The sequence below is a fragment of the Typopeltis vanoorti genome, chromosome 22 (assembly GCF_054136105.1).
Source record: "Typopeltis vanoorti isolate ZY-2024b chromosome 22, IOZ_Tvanoo_1.0, whole genome shotgun sequence".
NCBI lineage: Eukaryota > Metazoa > Arthropoda > Arachnida > Uropygi > Thelyphonidae > Typopeltis > Typopeltis vanoorti.
Genome location: NC_143570.1, coordinates 20,192,942 through 20,210,764, shown reverse-complemented (window position 1 = coordinate 20,210,764; position 17,823 = coordinate 20,192,942). Strand labels below are relative to the sequence as shown.

At 33.0% G+C, this 17,823-nt stretch overlaps 1 protein-coding gene across 2 annotated transcripts in view; it reads right to left on the bottom strand.

Moving 5' to 3' along the window:
• Positions 1 to 4,059: 4,059 nt before the first annotated feature.
• The window catches only part of LOC150094195 (dnaJ homolog subfamily C member 8), a 215,275-nt gene continuing 201,511 nt past the window's right edge, over positions 4,060 to 17,823 (bottom strand). The window contains exon 9 of one of the 2 annotated variants that reach the window (XM_090412443.1): positions 4,060 to 4,336. In XM_090412443.1, the coding sequence (XP_090268569.1) occupies positions 4,292 to 4,336 (45 nt within the window). In that variant the 3' untranslated portion in view covers positions 4,060 to 4,291. Of the gene's footprint in view, positions 4,337 to 7,767; positions 10,778 to 17,823 lie in introns of those variants that run through there. The other variant, XM_090412442.1, reaches the window with a different exon arrangement.

Here is a 17,823-nt window from a genome sequence, read left to right as displayed (position 1 = left end):
AATTTGTAGTTTTAGTATTGCGTTACCAAAGAAACAAAATCTGGAACTACACGTAAGAAATTAACTGTCCACTAAACAGTGATTTGCAGAAAGCTAAAGAACTGAAACAAAACCTTTCTGCTCAACAATCAGTTTTTATTCAAGAAACATCCAAGTCAAAGGGGAATATAGTTGCTTTCTTCCGAGTATGTCATGTTCTTACTAAAAATAAGAACTGTTTAGTGATGATGCAATTTTCAAAAAAGCATTTTCAGAAGTGGCTGATTCTGGTTTTGCTACATTAAACATAAGTTAGAAATAGTTTCTACCATCAACAACATAGTTATCTCGCAGTACAATAGCGGGACGAAATGGCTTTTAATTTAAAAAAGCAATTATTGCAAGACATCAAGGATTGCCAGCTATTTTCAAATCAGTTGGTTAATCTACTGACGGAGTTGGTGTATCCTGACTGATATTTTATTAGAATGTTTTTTTGAAGAGTTTATGTTAAGGAAGAATTAAGATAATTCTGTTGATAGGAAGAACAAGAAGTTAAAGATTTATATGGCAGTTTTAAAACCTTTATTAAAGTACTTCAGTTACTTATTTAGAAGATTAGTAATTACCAATTAATCACTGGCTGTGATACATTGTCGCACTTTTTTCTTTTTTGTGTGCTGAGTAAAAGCAATAAAGACTGCTACTTTTTATGTGATTATTATATTATACACCATTTTCATACTAAAATATTAAACATGAAAGAAATTATGGTATAGCTTTGAAGATTCAAATTCAGTTTCAACAAAAGTGCAAAGAGGCTTTTCAGGCTGCAAGTCGAAGAAAGTGATAACGAAGGACATTTCGAGTTGCTTGTGCATGCTGATGTCAGGTGGTTTAGTGGAGGCCAATTTGTGATATTAAGTAAAGTAATTTTTGTTGTAAAGGGTGGCGATTACAAGTGGTTGGAAGGTAATATTTGGTTATTAGATTTAGCATTTTTGACATGTTAACCAAACTAAATGAATTAAATTGTGTCGAAATTTGTCTTCTTTTCCAAACATGGTAGCATAAATAAATAGTTGTACTAATGCCTATTTCGACAGAATTAAATACATCCAAGAAATTAGGAACCTTATTGCAGATAGCCGTTTCCAAGATTTTAAAAAACTTCAGAGAATAATTTTATTTATAAAATTAATAAAGAACATACAGCTTCATTTCGGTGACAAAAATTACATAGCACAATTGATATTAAAGATCTAACATTTAAATCTTAATTCTCCAAAATTTGGAGAAAAGAGCAAAGCTAATAATAATGGCAAATATCTGTTGGATTTCTGCTCAGGACATGGACTGATTATTACTAACCATGTTCCAACATAAAAATGTGCACAAATTCACATGGAGAGAAGAGGCAAGGAATAAGAAAAGTCTCATTGATTATGTTATTGTTGATAGTGATGTTTTCTCCCTGGTGCAGGACACCAGAGTGTACAGAGGATTTGAAATTGGAAGCGATCACTATTTAGTATTGAGCACGATAAAATTGAATTTTATATTGAAAAGAATAACGTAAGAAAGTTTTAAAGCGAATAAAAGTTGAGCAGCTCTCAGATGTGAACTGTAGACTAAAATACACAGATTATTGAAAAAAAAAATGAAAGCATTTGAGAACAGGAACCAAACTTTGGAGATTCAGTGGCAAATCTTGAAGAAAATCCTGATCGATTCAGCCAGAGAGGCATGTGATGAGGTTGTGTGTGTAAGGATAGAAAAATCAGAACTCCATGGTGGACATAGGAAGTAAAAGAGGCAGTGAAGGAAAAGAAGAAAGCATATCAAAAGTTCCAGTAAATAAGTCAGTTTGTGCTCTTAGAGTATACAGAGACAAATGTAAGAAAGCTAAACACTGCGTAAAATTAGCTAAATAAAAGTCATGGGAAGACTTTGGCAAGAATATAGAAATTAAATATCAAGAAGGTGGCAAAATATTCTGGAGGTTGTTGAAGCAGCTGAGAAATGCAGGAAAGAGTATTGTAAAAGGAATTAGAGATGATAAAGGTCACATGAAAACAGGAGAAAAAGATATCCTTCAAGTATGGAGTAATTACTTCGAAAAATTACTAAATGAAACAAGCAGTGATAGCACAGTGGTAAAAAAACACTCAACGGGCATACAGTCAGGAATACATATCCGTACCTTGAAGTAGAAAAAGCCATCGAAGGCATGAAATGTGGAAAGGCAGCAGGAGTAGATGATATTCGACCAGAAATGCTGAAGTATGGTGGTATAAAAGTCTTACAGTGGCTGCACTGCAATAGTTCAGAAGGCGTGGACAGAGGGACGAATTCCCGATGATCGGAATAGAGCTCTCATGGTACCCATATATAAAAAGGGAAATAAAACTGAACGTGACAATTACAGAGGTATTTCCCTACTGAGTGTTCGTAGTAAGATTTATGCCAATATACTTGAGAAACAGTTCAGAAGAATTGTGGAAGAAACGCTTGGTGAAGAACAAGCTGGATTCAGGCCAAATACAGGCTGTCAAGATCAGATCTTCACTTTACGACATATAGTCGGGAAATGATGGGAATATAACAAAGATCTGTATTTAAGTTTTGTCAATCTGGAAAAGGCATATGACAAGGTCCAAAGAGAGAAGCTATTCAATATGCTACAGTTATATGGTGTCAATGGGGCATTATATCAAGCAATACTTAGTCTGTATTTGAGTTATAAGTCAGCAGTTAGAATTGAAGGAAGTACAGGAAGATGGTTTAATGTTAAATCTGGTGTGAGACAACGATGTATATTATCCCCTCTGTTATTCATTATCTATATGGATCACATTATGAAGGAAAGTGGTATTACACATGATATCAGAATTGGAGATATTAATGTCAGCTCTTTGTTTTATGCAGACGATGTTATACTTCTAAATAAATCAGCTACAAGTTTGCAAGATTCCCTGACTAAATTGAATAACTGTTGTAATAGATATGGTATGAAGGTCAGCATTAAAAAGACCAAGACAATGAAAATAGGCAGAATCGTTGAAAATTTCAACTGGATTGTGAATGGAGAACCTGTGGAACAAACAAGTAAAACATTTCAGCTACTTAGGCACGATTTTTAGTGAGGATGGTAGATTAAATATGGAAATAGACAACAGAATCAACAAAGTGGTATGGCAGGAAGTCAATTTAATAAATTCATATGGAATAAAAGAGAAATTAGTCAGAACACTAAATTAGCTGTATACAAGACTGTGTTCAAACCAGTTTTAACTGGATCTGAGAGCTGGGTCAGAAGTAAAGCACTTAACTGAAGACTAGAGATGGCAGATATGAGAGTCCTGAGAAAGATTATAGGCGTGAGTAGATGGCATCAATGGCAATATCATATTCAAAACGAGGATATTAGGAAAGAACTTGACATTGTCAGCATCCAGGAATGCGTTAGCAGAGCTCAGGTGGTATGGTAACTTAAACAGAATGGGCAAGGAAAGATTAGCAAAACAAGTGTCCTCAGCCAGGTTGGCAGGAAAACGACCCAGAGGAAGACCAAGATATAGCTGCATTGATATGGTACAAAGTGCCTTAGAAGATGATAGAAATATAAGATCTGATAATGTTGGAGTCTTGACAAGTAACAGACTGATTTGGAGGAAAGTTGTAAATAGGAGGTTGGTAATGATGTAGATTTTTCATGTAGTACTATCATATCCTGTACACCCCTTGAGGGTACATGGCAGGAATTTGATGATGATGATAAAATTCATTAGTGTGCTGGCAATAAATTTTATGTCCGCATTTGGCTGTAGTTGAAAATTTTTCATATACAGGTAAAATGTAATTCATCCTTGGCTGTTGGATACCAGTGTATATTAATGTATAATGATTTATTTACATTATGAATTAATTTTGATAAATATCTTCAGCCTTCATGTTATAACAGTACCTGGAACTGTACGAATGTTCTTAAAATTTCAATCTGAATTTAATTGAAGAAATTGTTGCCCGGATACCCATAACTAACATTTAAATGCTAAATGACAAAATTATCATTGATAATTCAACAGTAAAGGTGAATACTTTTATAAACTTGAATGAGAAATGTAACACTTATTCCAAAATTTTACAATCACTCATCTGTTACAGTATAACTTCCAAACTTTCAAGGTAATTTTTTTTTTAGTCAAATCCTTACTGAACTTAATGATCTAACTAAAATTAAGTCAGTATTTCTAAACAGAGTTTACTAGCTAATGTTTTCTTTGGATGGATTCTAGACCGCTTCAGACTATTAATATCCTCTGGTTGACTTGCAGGTTATGGCTTTTGGCAGCACCTAGAAGGAAAAATGAGTAGAAAGCATCGAGTATAAGTAGTCTTAACTCTCACAAAAATTTAAATAATTTGGCTGTTAATAGATTACACTGGAAAGCTATCGTTCGTGGTGACCTCAATCCACCTTATGCAGATGATCAGTACGATAAGAGTAAAATTTCACTAACCAAATCTGGCATCAATCCAGAAAAATGTATTCAAATGATATAAGTAACCCATGTTTATGATATCTGTTGCCACTGTTTGCTGCTGAGCAAGACATATGGTAACAGCATACTATGTTCCACTTCCAAGCAATATTATGAATAGATGAAAACATAATTAGTTTGTATAATCATGAATTAGCAGTAATGTAAAAGTTATATACTTTAATTTTTCAAACATTAATCTGTGAATGCACTAATGAATGGAACCATCTTCATTCATTTTGCAAATAAAGTAGCAGTATATTAATATATTAAAATCATGTTTTGTGTTTACTTCTAATTAATGCAAGAACTGCATTTTTTTTTTTTAAATCTATATAGACATCAGCCAGATTATGAAACTTTCAATATGCAAAGGGAGGAATAAAGTGTTTCCATAAACTAGTCATGGACAACCCAGTGCCCAAGAGCTCTGAGTGGAGCATGAAGAGAGCTGTAAAGAACATTCTATTATTTTGATTTTTTTTAAACCATAAAAATTGGCAGAAAAGCATATTTATGTATATGGGCATTAACATTATATTATTACAATAGATGTGTTTTTACATAAAAATAATTAATATTCTTATACTCATCGCATTAAGCTAGAGAAGCTTGAAGCATGATGAGAATAGGTAGTGTGAAAGCATGTCACATACAATCAGCTAAGTGGACACACAAGTACAGTTGTGTTTGTAACAAAAATAAGTTTTATGCATTTCTGCAAATAATATATCCTACTATGTGAAACTAGAATGCAATTCTGTACAAGTTTATAGAATTATTCTCTAGTTTGACATGCACATATGCAACTAGTTTATATGAAAAATAAAATAATCTGAACAGGGGCCACCTTTGAACATAATATCTGGCCTATGGACCAGAAAAGCCAGCCCATTGCTAGCATAAACTGTCATGGTGAACCAACTGTTCTGCAATTTTACTTAAAAGAAGCAAGTTTTACTGAGAATTAATAGTAAGACCTCAAAGCCTTTAAAAAGGGGGAAAAAAAAGGTAAAAACTAGGAGAGCTGGCAAGTATGTACAATATGTGTAATAATTAAATATGCAAAATTTATATAACACAAATGAGATGTTTTATTATGGAATAAATGTTCCAAGAAATATGTTATCTTAATACTGCTTAAAAAGTAACTATGGACAGTAGTGAAAAAAAAAGTTTGCTTAAAAATTTCGAAGCTTACCAATATTGTAAAACCTACTTGTTTTTATTCCATCAGTCCAAATGACATCCAACAATATATCAACTTTTAAATCTTATATCAACAAAATTTTAACCACAAATAAAAAATGAAATTCACAACACTGTTAAACATGAGATTATAAATTCACAAAATAACTAACATTACATCTGATGCAACAATTACTATTTTTTTTTGGGGGGGGGGGGGGTATAGTTATGTTACTGTATTGGTTTGCCTTCCATATTTCTATGGAAGTCAAACTGATACAATAATTCGATCTAATCCAATCTAAATAATAATCAAAATTTCTGAGGAAGAAAAGTCAGTCTATTGCTAGCATAAACTGTCATGGTGAATAACTTTCTTAGTCACCTATTAACCTTTACGTTCCTCAGAATCTTATTTCCCGAGTGCATCACGTAGTGATAGAATTACTTGCCAACCCTTATTTATCTGTGACAAAGCATTGCATCATATTCCTTCATATTTAACTGAAATTGTTCTGCAATTTTAATAAAAGAAGCAAGATTTACTGATACTTATTTAATAGTAAGACCTCAAAGCCTTCAAAAAGGGGAAAAAAAAAAAGTACAAACTAGAAAAGCTGGCAAGTATGTACAACATGTGTAATAATTAAATATGCAAAATTTATAATTTTATTTTTTTTTTTTAACACAAATGAGATGTTTCATCATGGAATAAATGTTCCATGAAATATGTTATCTTAATACTGCTTAAAAAGTAACTAATGACAGTAGTGAAAAAAAAAGTTTGCTTAAAAATTTCTAACTTACCAATATTGTAAAACCTACTTGTTTTTATTCCGTCAATCAAATGACATCCAACAATTTATCAACTTTTGAAACTTATATCAACAAAATTTTAACCACAAATAAAAAATTAAATTCACAGCACTTAAACCGATACAATAATTCAATTCAATCCAATCCAATCTAAACAATAATTATAAAATTTCTGAGGGAGAAAGGATCTATAACAAAATAAGATGTTGCATGTATGTTAAATGCATGTTGAAAGTTTTTTCACTAGATTATACTATAAATGAAAAATGCCAAGAAATTATATTCTTGGTTTCATCAAACTGTAAGCAAACAAAGTTTGCACATGAAGTAACTTCACAATTGGGCTACTTGTATATAGAAGCTAATGACTTCACATCAGTTGCCTTAGTATCCCAAATTGCAACACATATCCTTACAGACAAGGAAGGATTATGGGAAGGGCCACAACCCAGACTTTTTAATGAGTTCTCATCAATGCAAGCCAGATCCAGAAATGATATCAAAGTTAAAGTAATGCAGAAGTCATACCTTATTACTAAAATACACTGGATTAGAGTTACATGTTGAAAGTTTTTCCACTTGGTTATACTATAAATTAAAGATGCCAAGAAATTATATTCAGGCAAGTGATGTTAAGTCATTGGCTTCCATATACGAGTAGCCCAGTCGTGAAGTTACTCCGGGTGAAAACTTTGTTTGCTTACACTTAAAGGATGAAACCAAGAATAATAATTTCTTGGCATCTCTAATTTATGATTATATGCAAATCATCTAACACTGTTACAGTCATGTGTAAAGTATTATGATGTATTTTTTTTTGTTAGATAAAAATTACCCCCCCCACACACACACACAAAAAAAAAAATAAATCTTATGTCTTATCCCAGAGGAGTAGTCTAGTAATCTTAATGACACCTGACTTGTGTTGTCTAAAATATTAAGAGTTCTATGGACATTCCAGTTGTAGGACAGGAAAAAAGTTCTTCTAGTTGGAAACTAGAAGCACAAAAAATGATGTTTTTTTAGTGTCATACACACCGTCAATGAGAAAAGCTACATATTAAAATATACTCAAATAAGACTGTTTGATGGCAGAGATACCAAATAAAGTTAAGTCGGAGAAGAGGAAATTAAAATACAAAAATTATACACAAAGTAACAACTAATATCTGATTATTTGGTTTTTCTTTGTCTATGTTTTTTTTTCTCCCTCTTTTACAAAGCATACATGACACAAAAGAAGAGGATCAAATTATTTTATTAAATCATTTTTTTTATACGCATATTGATGATCACGGTCTCTTAAAGAATCTCTACATTATTGTTGCTGGCATTGCTCAATCACAGAATAGCTGGTTTACAGTTGTTCACAGCATAACTCTATAGATAGCTTAAAAGAAACAAAAAAATTACCATTTTGTCAGCAAAGCAGAAAAGAAATGAAACATACAAGACTCGAAAAATGACCTCATCTGCTTGTCTGTGATAAATGAAAAGTTTTAGTTCACGAGTAAAAATATCAGAAGAGTTTCAGTTTAATTGTCAGTTTTATTTAAGTAATGCTGATTCTGTTTTATGTCAGTTTTTTGAATGCTTAACCCTACTTGCATTTATTGGGAAATGTTGATCATTAGAAATGCCTGTTGTTGATTATCACTGGAATAACCACTTGGTATTCTGGTGATAAACCATTATGACATTTTGTCATAATGGAATATGACAAATGAGATGACAGGATATGCATGCACCAGTTTTATCTTTAGAGAGCTCAGTTGTGCCATGAAACTTGATTGCAAAATGGAAACATCAAATAGATACCCAGTGTACAGCATTAATTAGCTAATTTCTTACCCAGTGATGGAATATGCAGGATTTGACTGTTAACAGTGGATTTTGAAAATTTGAGAAAGAGCATTTATTTTCCTAAAATATTTCTTTATTATGATTCTAACCTAGACGTTTTTTTGATTGTTTTCTGTTGCCACACTAATATAAGTAGTTAACATGTTTGCTTCAACACTGGTAGTTACACACGATTAAAATTAGCCACAGCATAAACAAAAGTTTATAAACTGACCAGATATAGGAATTAACATGTGCCTATGACATATTTGTCCTGTAGAAGTGTGAATGCATCCAAAGTGCTTGTCTGCACTAAAGAAAGGGTGTTCCAAGTTTAATTCTAGTCACCAACCAGATGAACCTTTTTTTAAACCTTTTCCCCTCTCATGCATGGGCAAGCAGGGTTTTTCTCCCTGAAACTCAGGTTTTTCATCCTGTAAACCCAAACACCATTTCAGATAATAATGTTCAGGGCTATGGACCAAAAGATGGTGGCAGTTGTGTGCCATACTCTCCTCCCTGGGTCAATTAAGATCACTGATAGCCAATCACAGAACAGCTGGCCCATGAATAAGGGCAGAAGATAGTTGCTCATTAGTTCAAATAGTTAGAGCTAAATGGCATCAACAACTTCCCTTGGAAAATAAAAGGCAAAGGGCATTAACAGATTTAAATTTTCAGCCTATATTTCTACCCACTGCAGGGTGAAGGCCTCTCCCATTGCAGGAGATTTGAGTCTACTACTTCCGTGGTGACCCAGTCCATATTGAGAGAGTGGACAATCACAAACATCCATGCCGCCTACGTGGGATTTGAACCCGCAGCCTCTTGGCTGGAGAGCAGATATGCTAACCACTCAGCCAACCGACTGGCTTAACAGACATATATATTCTGAGTTGAGACCTATATATATTCTGGCAAAGTTTTAGAGGCCAATCAGAATTCAGAAGTGAACTAATGTTGTTATATATAAGATTAAGGATTTTCAATAGAGAAGAGCTTTATGAAACCATGTGGTTTCAACATTTGTTTATAGCGGCAGAGAGAAGTTGATTTTTTTCCACAAAAGTGATTGTTAGAAGTGAAAATGTAGCAAAAATAGTATCATTAATAAAAAAAAAAAAGACCTGTATCACACATTAAATATATGTTTTCTTCACAGCTGATAAACACATTAAATTGTTAACATGTTTACCTTGCCACTGGTAGTTATACAGGGCTTATAAATTAGCTATAGCATTAACAATAGCTTATAAATTCACCAGATCCAGGAATAAATATATGACTATAATACAGTAAGCAGCTATGATAGAATATACCCAGGTTAACACCTGACAAGTGAGATTTTTGGCCAACTGGTTAACCAGAACAGAATTTTTCAAGTCGTGTATATATATATCCAAATGTACATCAGAAATAATGAGGATCACAGTACAATAAAAAAAAAAGAAGTCAGCACTGTCATATGCAAAAAAGTATCTTGCAAGAAGCCAGTAAAGTAAGTGAAAAATCTATCATTTCGATTTTTTTTAAAGATTTAACTGGAAAGTGTTCAGTTTTAGATATCTGTTTAATTATAACTACAATTCAAAATAAAAATAAACCAAGATCGCACAGTCTTTTATTTGTCATAAAATCAAACATTTCCTTTTGTATGTACAGAAAACAAGTTCTTGCAGATCTGAAGAAGAAACTTAGACTTCTAAACTAGAGTAGAAATGGATTTAGAACAATTAACTTAATTTAAAAAATCATGTTGCATGAAGTTATATTTTACCTATCACTTTTGGAAAATCTTTTAGAAATAAAACATTCATTAGAATAATTAGGAAGCTTCATACACGATGTTTTATATAAACTAAAAAAATGTACTTTCCTGACAAACAATGAAATAACCTGTAAAACAGTACAAGTAGTTAAATGTATCATTTAAAATGGTCAAAAATCATAATGCATACTGAAGTACTATCGTTTTTATGCTGTATATATTAAGTCCTAAATCAAGGTGCTTGTCATATTGAATAAATTCTTTATTACATTAAACATATTAGAAACTTTAAAAATACAGCAGATCAACTGATTTTCTTTCTTTCTCACAGCATTTATCACCTAATGATAAATGTGGGCAGTTACTTTGCCCATACTTTAGTTCCTGAAGTAGTTAGCAGCATCAAAAAGATCCATCGGTGCAAGAACTGTTTCCTAATACAAATATTATTAGTGAAGACAATCTTCACATATTCTGAAACTCAGTCCTAAAGCTTATACATACAGCAAAGTTACTGATGACAAGGATAATTTCATCTTGACTCTGCTTTGTGTTTAGGAGGCCGAAACTCTTTCAGCTTCTTACTTTTAGCTCCTGCTTTGAAGGCTTTCCAGCTGTTAACTCTACTTTCTCTGCTTTCCTAAAGATGCCAAAATACTGAAATTATTAATTTAAGCACAAGAAATCGATTAAAAAAAAAATTCACAGAAATTATGTTCAGAATTTCTTTCAGAAATGTCTTGCTTATGGTGATGAAAAACTAGTAATAAAACTTTTTTTTTTCTGATACAGAAATTCTGATAACTACTATTCTAATATGCTGATGCAAATATAAAAGACAATATATTAAAAGTTGATTAATGCTATATCAATTACCATGAATTTAATATCAGTCAAATTTCATATATATAATATATTTTTAGTGTAGTTAATATTCATGCATCCAGCAGGTCACTGCAAAACTTGACATAAAATATGTTTTTGTTTCATTGCTCAAAGAACAATTGTCAATAAACAAATAAGGAAAGAAATATTAACTAATATTAATAGAATGAGTTTTCCTTTCTATTCCATAAAAATAGTATATTGTACAAAAACTGAAGCAATCTATATACTTATTTTTAGTTAAATTTTCGATTCATCTAATTTTCTGCATTATTTTATGATGTGAATTAATTTTTATACATAAACGCCAATTTTGTGAAATTAAGTGTGGTACCAGCTTGAGTTACCAATTCAAAGCCCTAGCCTATTTGGCTTGAATTTCATCGTCACATGGATACTTGTCTAAGCTGAAACAACACCATTATCCAACACCAATACTACTTAGTGAAGACTAAACATCACTGCTGGTTTAACTGATCAGGTGGATACTACCACCACCACTCTCAACCAAAGACTGTAGTTTTGAATCTTGCTACAGAAATGAATGTTTCTGAAGAATATTCTTAGGTGGTAGAACGGTTTGAGACTACCACTCCTAATCATCTTACTGATGGCTCAAAGTAGGGATCATTAGAGCAGTGTGTGTGTGGTGTGTGTGTGTGTGTGTGTGTGTGTGTGTGTGTGTGTGTGTGTGTGTGTGTGTCTTGGTTGGGGGGAGAAAGATTAATCTATTATTAGCCCATTTTTACTGCTGGTACAATAAGTTTACACCTTTTGTTCGTAGATGCCTGTATAGTCCTGTAGAATGACATTTGCATTTATAGTGTTAAGCAGTCTAAAGAAAGACTTGTAAGTTCAATTCTAGTCGCTGAGTAAATAAACTTTTTCTAAGCCTTTCTGTGACCAGTTCCCACTTTACTTAATCTCTGGAATGGGAAAAGTAGAGTTATGCTCCCAGAAATTAGAGCTTTCAGCCCTGAACTAAGAAAATTGACTGTAAAACTTATACTATACAGCAGTGATTCTCAACCTATGGGGCGTAACCCCTTTGGGGGCACAAAGAAAGAAGTGGAAATAAAAGGAAAACTGAAAAACTACTCATTGAAACAAAAGCATTTAACGGAACTATTTATTGACACAAAAACAATATAAAAACAAAAAACATAAAATATACTCTGAAAATAAAATAATAAAATGTATAAAATCCACTGTACTGAATAAAATAGTTATGCTTATGGGAAGATATCAATATTGCAAAATATACCGAGCAACTAATTAAAACTAAACAATAACAATGAATCTAAAAATTAATGGCTTCCATGGGCCTGTGTTGCAGAGCAAAGCTTGTCATATGATGGCAATACATTAGAAATTGACATTCTTAGCTCTCTTTCTATATTTAACTGAGATCTATATTTTGTTTTTAAGGCAGCTGCTGCAGAAAACCCAATTTCACAAAGATAAGATGTTCGAAATCGCAAAAGTGCATGAAAAGCTCCTGACTTTAGTGCAGAAAATTCATCATCAACACTGGCCCATAATTCAAACAGCAATTTAGATGCAAAATGTCTTTTGATTTCATCACTTGACTCAAAGTCTATAAATTGTTCCTCTTCTTCAATTGAGAAACCTTCACGGGTAATTCGAAATGGGTTTCTAACCCACTCGTACATTGCCATTATGTTGTTGTCTGTTATAAAATAGTTTCTAAAATCAACATTGTTGAATGATTTTCAATAGCTGCAAATAAAACTTTGATGTGTTGCTCTTCTGCCTTGTAGGTTTTGAACAATTCATCCATATTTGCAAACATTTCTAATTTTTGTTGTTTTACCTTTTTGTTCCATAACTCTAGCTTTCTACAAAAAGCATTAATTTTGTCACTCATCTCTAAGATATGTGTATTTTTTCCTTGGAGTTGCAGGTTTAATATATTTAGTTTCTCAAATATGTCCATCAAGTAGCTCAATTTCATCACAAATAAGTGGTCTCTAAACTTCTCTGCTTCTTTTCCTCTTCCAAGAAGATTGCTATTTTGTCTCTTAATTCGTAAACACGTTGCAAACATTTTCCCTGTGATAAACATCGTCTTGCGGTAAAACAGTAATACTGAATGTTCCATTCCAGCTATGTCTTTGCAAAGTTCAGAAAACAGTCTTGATTTTAAGGGTCTCATTTTTATATAATTCACCACGGTTATAACTGTTGTTAACACAATGTTTAGACAAAGACTCGTTTCCTTTGCAGCAAGAGCTTCTCTATGAATCATGCAGTGTGTCCAAATACATTGTGGAGATTTTTCCCTCACAAGGGCTTGGAAACTTTTAAACCTTCCAGACATAACTCGAGTATCATCAGTGCAAATTCCAATGCAGTTTTTCCGCTGTATGTTTTCCTTGATATAAAATTGACCAATATTTTGAACAATTCAGGTGCTGTGGCTCTTCTTTCTATTGGTTTACAAAACAATAACTCTTCAATTGTTGATAATCCATTGCAAAATCAAACATAAGCAATTAAATGACAATCCTTGTAGCTATCTGTTGCCTCGTCAAGCTGAATTGAGAATAATTGGCCACAAGGTTTCGACAAAAGTTGTTGCTGCATATCTTCACATATATCACTAATTCACCAAGCAACAGAATCATTTGATAGAGGTATGCACTGCAGTTGTTTAGTAAAACTTTCTCCAAGCATAGTTTCCACAATAACAATCGCAACTGGCAAAATTAGGTCTTCTCTGATAATGTTTTTTTTTTTTTTCCCCCCACTTAGCTATTTTATATGCAACTTTGTAAGAAGTTAGTAAAACTTTTTCATTTACAGACAAAGCTTTTTAATGCTAGATTTTTGCTTTTCAAAAAATTTCAGTTTGGCAGCAAAGACTGCTCGAGGTTTGTTAACATACTCCTTATGAAGTGTTTCCAAATGTCTTTTAAGTTTATTCGATTTCAGGCTATCAACTGCCAAAATTTTTGAACAAATAACATACAGTGGTCTTTCTTCTTCATTTACTTAAGTCTTTGTAAAACCGAAATCTAAATATTCTGTGGCATACTTCCTTGATTTTACTTTCGGAGTGATATTCTGTGAACCCGAATTTGTTGATGTCGACACTCCACAGTCGTTAAAAGCCTACTCATGTCCAATTAAAAATTTATCCATTTTTCTACACTAGAAAAGATTGTTTTTATACCATGTATAAAAACAATCTAATATTAAAAAATGGGGCACACATGAAAGAAGGTTGAGAAAACTATATTACAGACAATACGAATATTAGAATTTAGGGTTATGGGATGGCAGCAGTTGTCTGCATACTCACTCACTCCCCCCCCTCCTCCCCCCAAAAGCCTTGATCATTGTTAATTCAGGCTGCTCACTAGTCTTCCAAAGTTAGAACTAAAGCGTTTACTCCTTACTCTTTAGCTGATGAGATTCACGTTATAATAAAAAATCAGTCCATAAACTTTTTGACGATAGAAAAAAAACAAACAGACATAAAACCTTGGCTTTAGTTATTCTCTCCATAATTCTGAACAATCCCTGAATGTTATATATAAATATTTCAACATCCTTAAAACATATACACAGTAATTTGTTTTCTAGCATATTTACATATACTTTAAATGATCCTTTGATGTAGAGGCCACAGCAGTAACAGGTTGTATAAGAAAATACATCTTATGGGAAGTGTACTCTTTTCAGGCAAACTAAGAAATCTGATTGCAAATAAATAACTTTTAATCTGGTTTCATTTCTATTAAAGAATTTCTAAACTTCATATAAGATCTTTAACTTATTTTAGCCTATAAAGTAAAATCTTGTTTACAGCTTATTATTATTCACTTATTTACTTTTTTTTTTTTTTTTTTTTTTTTTTTTTGTCAAGTGGACAGCTTTCCTACTTTCCAAAAAAACAGGTTGTTACTTTGTATTCCTCTATGACATGGATGCCTGTGAATGTCTTTTTACATAACAGTCATTTCAATGGCTGCTCAGTGAAGTCCTGAAAGTACCATGTTTGGTCTTGGTCTCTCTTGACTTTCCAGATTATCTAACACTTAACCCATCCATTACTACTGAAATGTGCTTTGGTTTACAATGTTTCATGTGTAGAAGTTCATAAAAATGTATTCAACGATATGAAATTATATATATTGTGGTGTGTGTGTGTGTGTGTGTGTGGTACATAAAAACATGAATAAATATACCATGGCTTCTTCTTCTTCAACCCATTCATCCTTTATGGGTAGAGCCTCCTCATTAGGGGTCATGGTAAATTAATGCAGCCGGCATACCACAAGTATTTATGCACATAGATCTGTGTGTTCATAGAGTGATTTGCCTGTTTTGAGTGATAAAAGACCTATATGTCCAGGAGGAAAACCCACCAGATCCATAATAAGATCAGCTAACTCACCATTAGATTGAAAAGATCTGATCAAGATTCTTCACATTAGACAGGAATGGAACAGGGTCTTTCCAACCAAAGGACTCATCTATACCAACTGAACTATATAGGCTCTGCAACATGGCTACTTATCTATAAAATTTCTGAAGTAAGTTCAACGTTTCTGTTGCTGCTGCATTCCATGAAAGTAATTCAGTGTTCATAAATGTTAAAAGAATTTAAAATCATTATAATATGTAACTGCATTAATATTTTTATTTTTGGTATTTCTTTCAAGATTACTGTGTTGCTATATTTTCCATCATAATTCACAAATGGCAATGGTTCTAGTCCTGTAATTCCCCCCCCACCCCTCCAACCTGGCAATTCATGCTAATGAACAAGCAGCAAACTTAAAGCACACTACTGTTCATACATGCTGAATGTAATATGTAATATTTGTTTCTGAAGTTTGATTACTGGAAAAACAATATAAGATACAGGGAATGACCTATAACAGAGAGGGAGAGGTCACACAGACAGTGAAGATGTGGAGAGATGGACATGAACACCTGAGGAAAAGTGTGAAAGAGTGGTGGCATAAACAAAAAGGAAAAGATAAAAAGTGAAGATGATACACCTTCTGAGGTTTAACAAGGAAACAGCTGTTTTGAAGTCATCTTTCAAACAGAAAGATGACAGAGTAGAGGATTTTTTTTTTTTTTTTTTTTTTTTTTTTTTTTTTTTTTTTATGGTGAGGAGAATTCTGATATCATTTTTGAGCCAAGCCATTCTGAAACAAGTTTATACAGGTTCATTTGGACTATTTGTAGTAGAATATATATTTTAGAGATGCAGCATTAGCAGCCATATCCATGATAGTTTATGCTATAGTGGAAACTTTTTTTGGGGGGGGGGGGGAAATGTTGCTCGTTTGCTTTTGTGTTTAATCATCAGTCAATATGATTATCATGCATCATACCCATCTTTAAAAATAAACAGGTAATAAGTATATAATAAACTTGCCTACACATGCGACTGCTGTATTATGATTGCTGGAAGTTTTTCCATTTGGTTATACTATAAATTCTTCGGCATTACTTCAACCTTAGTATCAACTCTGGGTCTGGCTCCCATTAATGAGACCTCAATAAAGGTCGAAACTGGTTTAGGTAGTGACCCTTCCCATAATGCACATCATTATACATACCCATAAAGATATGTACTTTGCATTATGGGATACTAAGGCAAGTGTGTGAAGTCATTACCTTCTATATACGAGTTGCCCCAGTCCTGATTATATTTCAGGTGCAAACTTTATTTGCTAACACTTGGATAAAGGATTAAACCAAGTATATAATTTCTTGGTATCTTTAATTTGCTATATTATGAGTTTTGTGACTTCTCATATGTGGTATTGATTACATATTAAAAAAATAAAATGTATTTATTTCAAATTCAATCTTCTTTTTTCAGCTTCATTCCATCTCAAGTAGGGTAGTTGCAGAAGATCAACCTTCTCCATTCAGTTCTGTCTAAGGCCATATTTTCTAGTCTGAGGTCTTGGATGTGCCCTCTCAAGCTGTCCAACCATTGTTGTTTATGCCCCCCCTCCCTACTTCTTTTGCCTGGTGGTTTCATCTCCACATAGCATTTGTCTTGCTGCATACATGACCAAACTATCTCAGCCTTGACTCCCTAAACTCAGATAAGTTACTTTCCTTGTCAACTGGATCAGTGAGTTTTTGATGTTGTTATACCACTTGCAAGTCTCAGCATTCTAATTTCACTATATCCATTTCCTTCTCCCATCTCTTGGTTATCTGCAAGGCTTCATTATTATGCATCGGTGCTGGTTCCTAGGATCAGGTATCCATCACTCTAGACACCTGAAATGTGAACCTAGAGGCTTATGGAATGCCTGTGCCCTGTAATGTTATACTCCCTGCTGCTTCATAACAAGACATGTACTCTTATTTTTACTGATCCTCAAGCGATTATCTTCCAAAGATTTCCTCCACTGTTCAAGTCTTCTGCTTTTTGCTTAGACTTTGTGCAAATCATATATCAGGTCCACGGTGATTCAGTTCTTATCCATTTCTATCAACATGGCCAAGGGTATTACAAATAAGAAGGGGTTCAAGGCTGACCTTGATGAACCACCAATTTTACTGGGAATGCATGAGTGATTACTGCTCCACATCTCACTCTTGTTTTACTACCATCAAAAATGTCTTGCACAAGATGTACATACTTTTCTGGGATCATTTTTTTCCTTAATATTTCCTCATGTTTCTCCATGTCTCTTTTCTGGGGAAAAGAGATATGGAGATATTTGGAAAGGCCTTTTCCAAATCAATGAAGACCAGAAAAAGTTCTTTGTTACTCATGGTACCTTTCTATGAGCT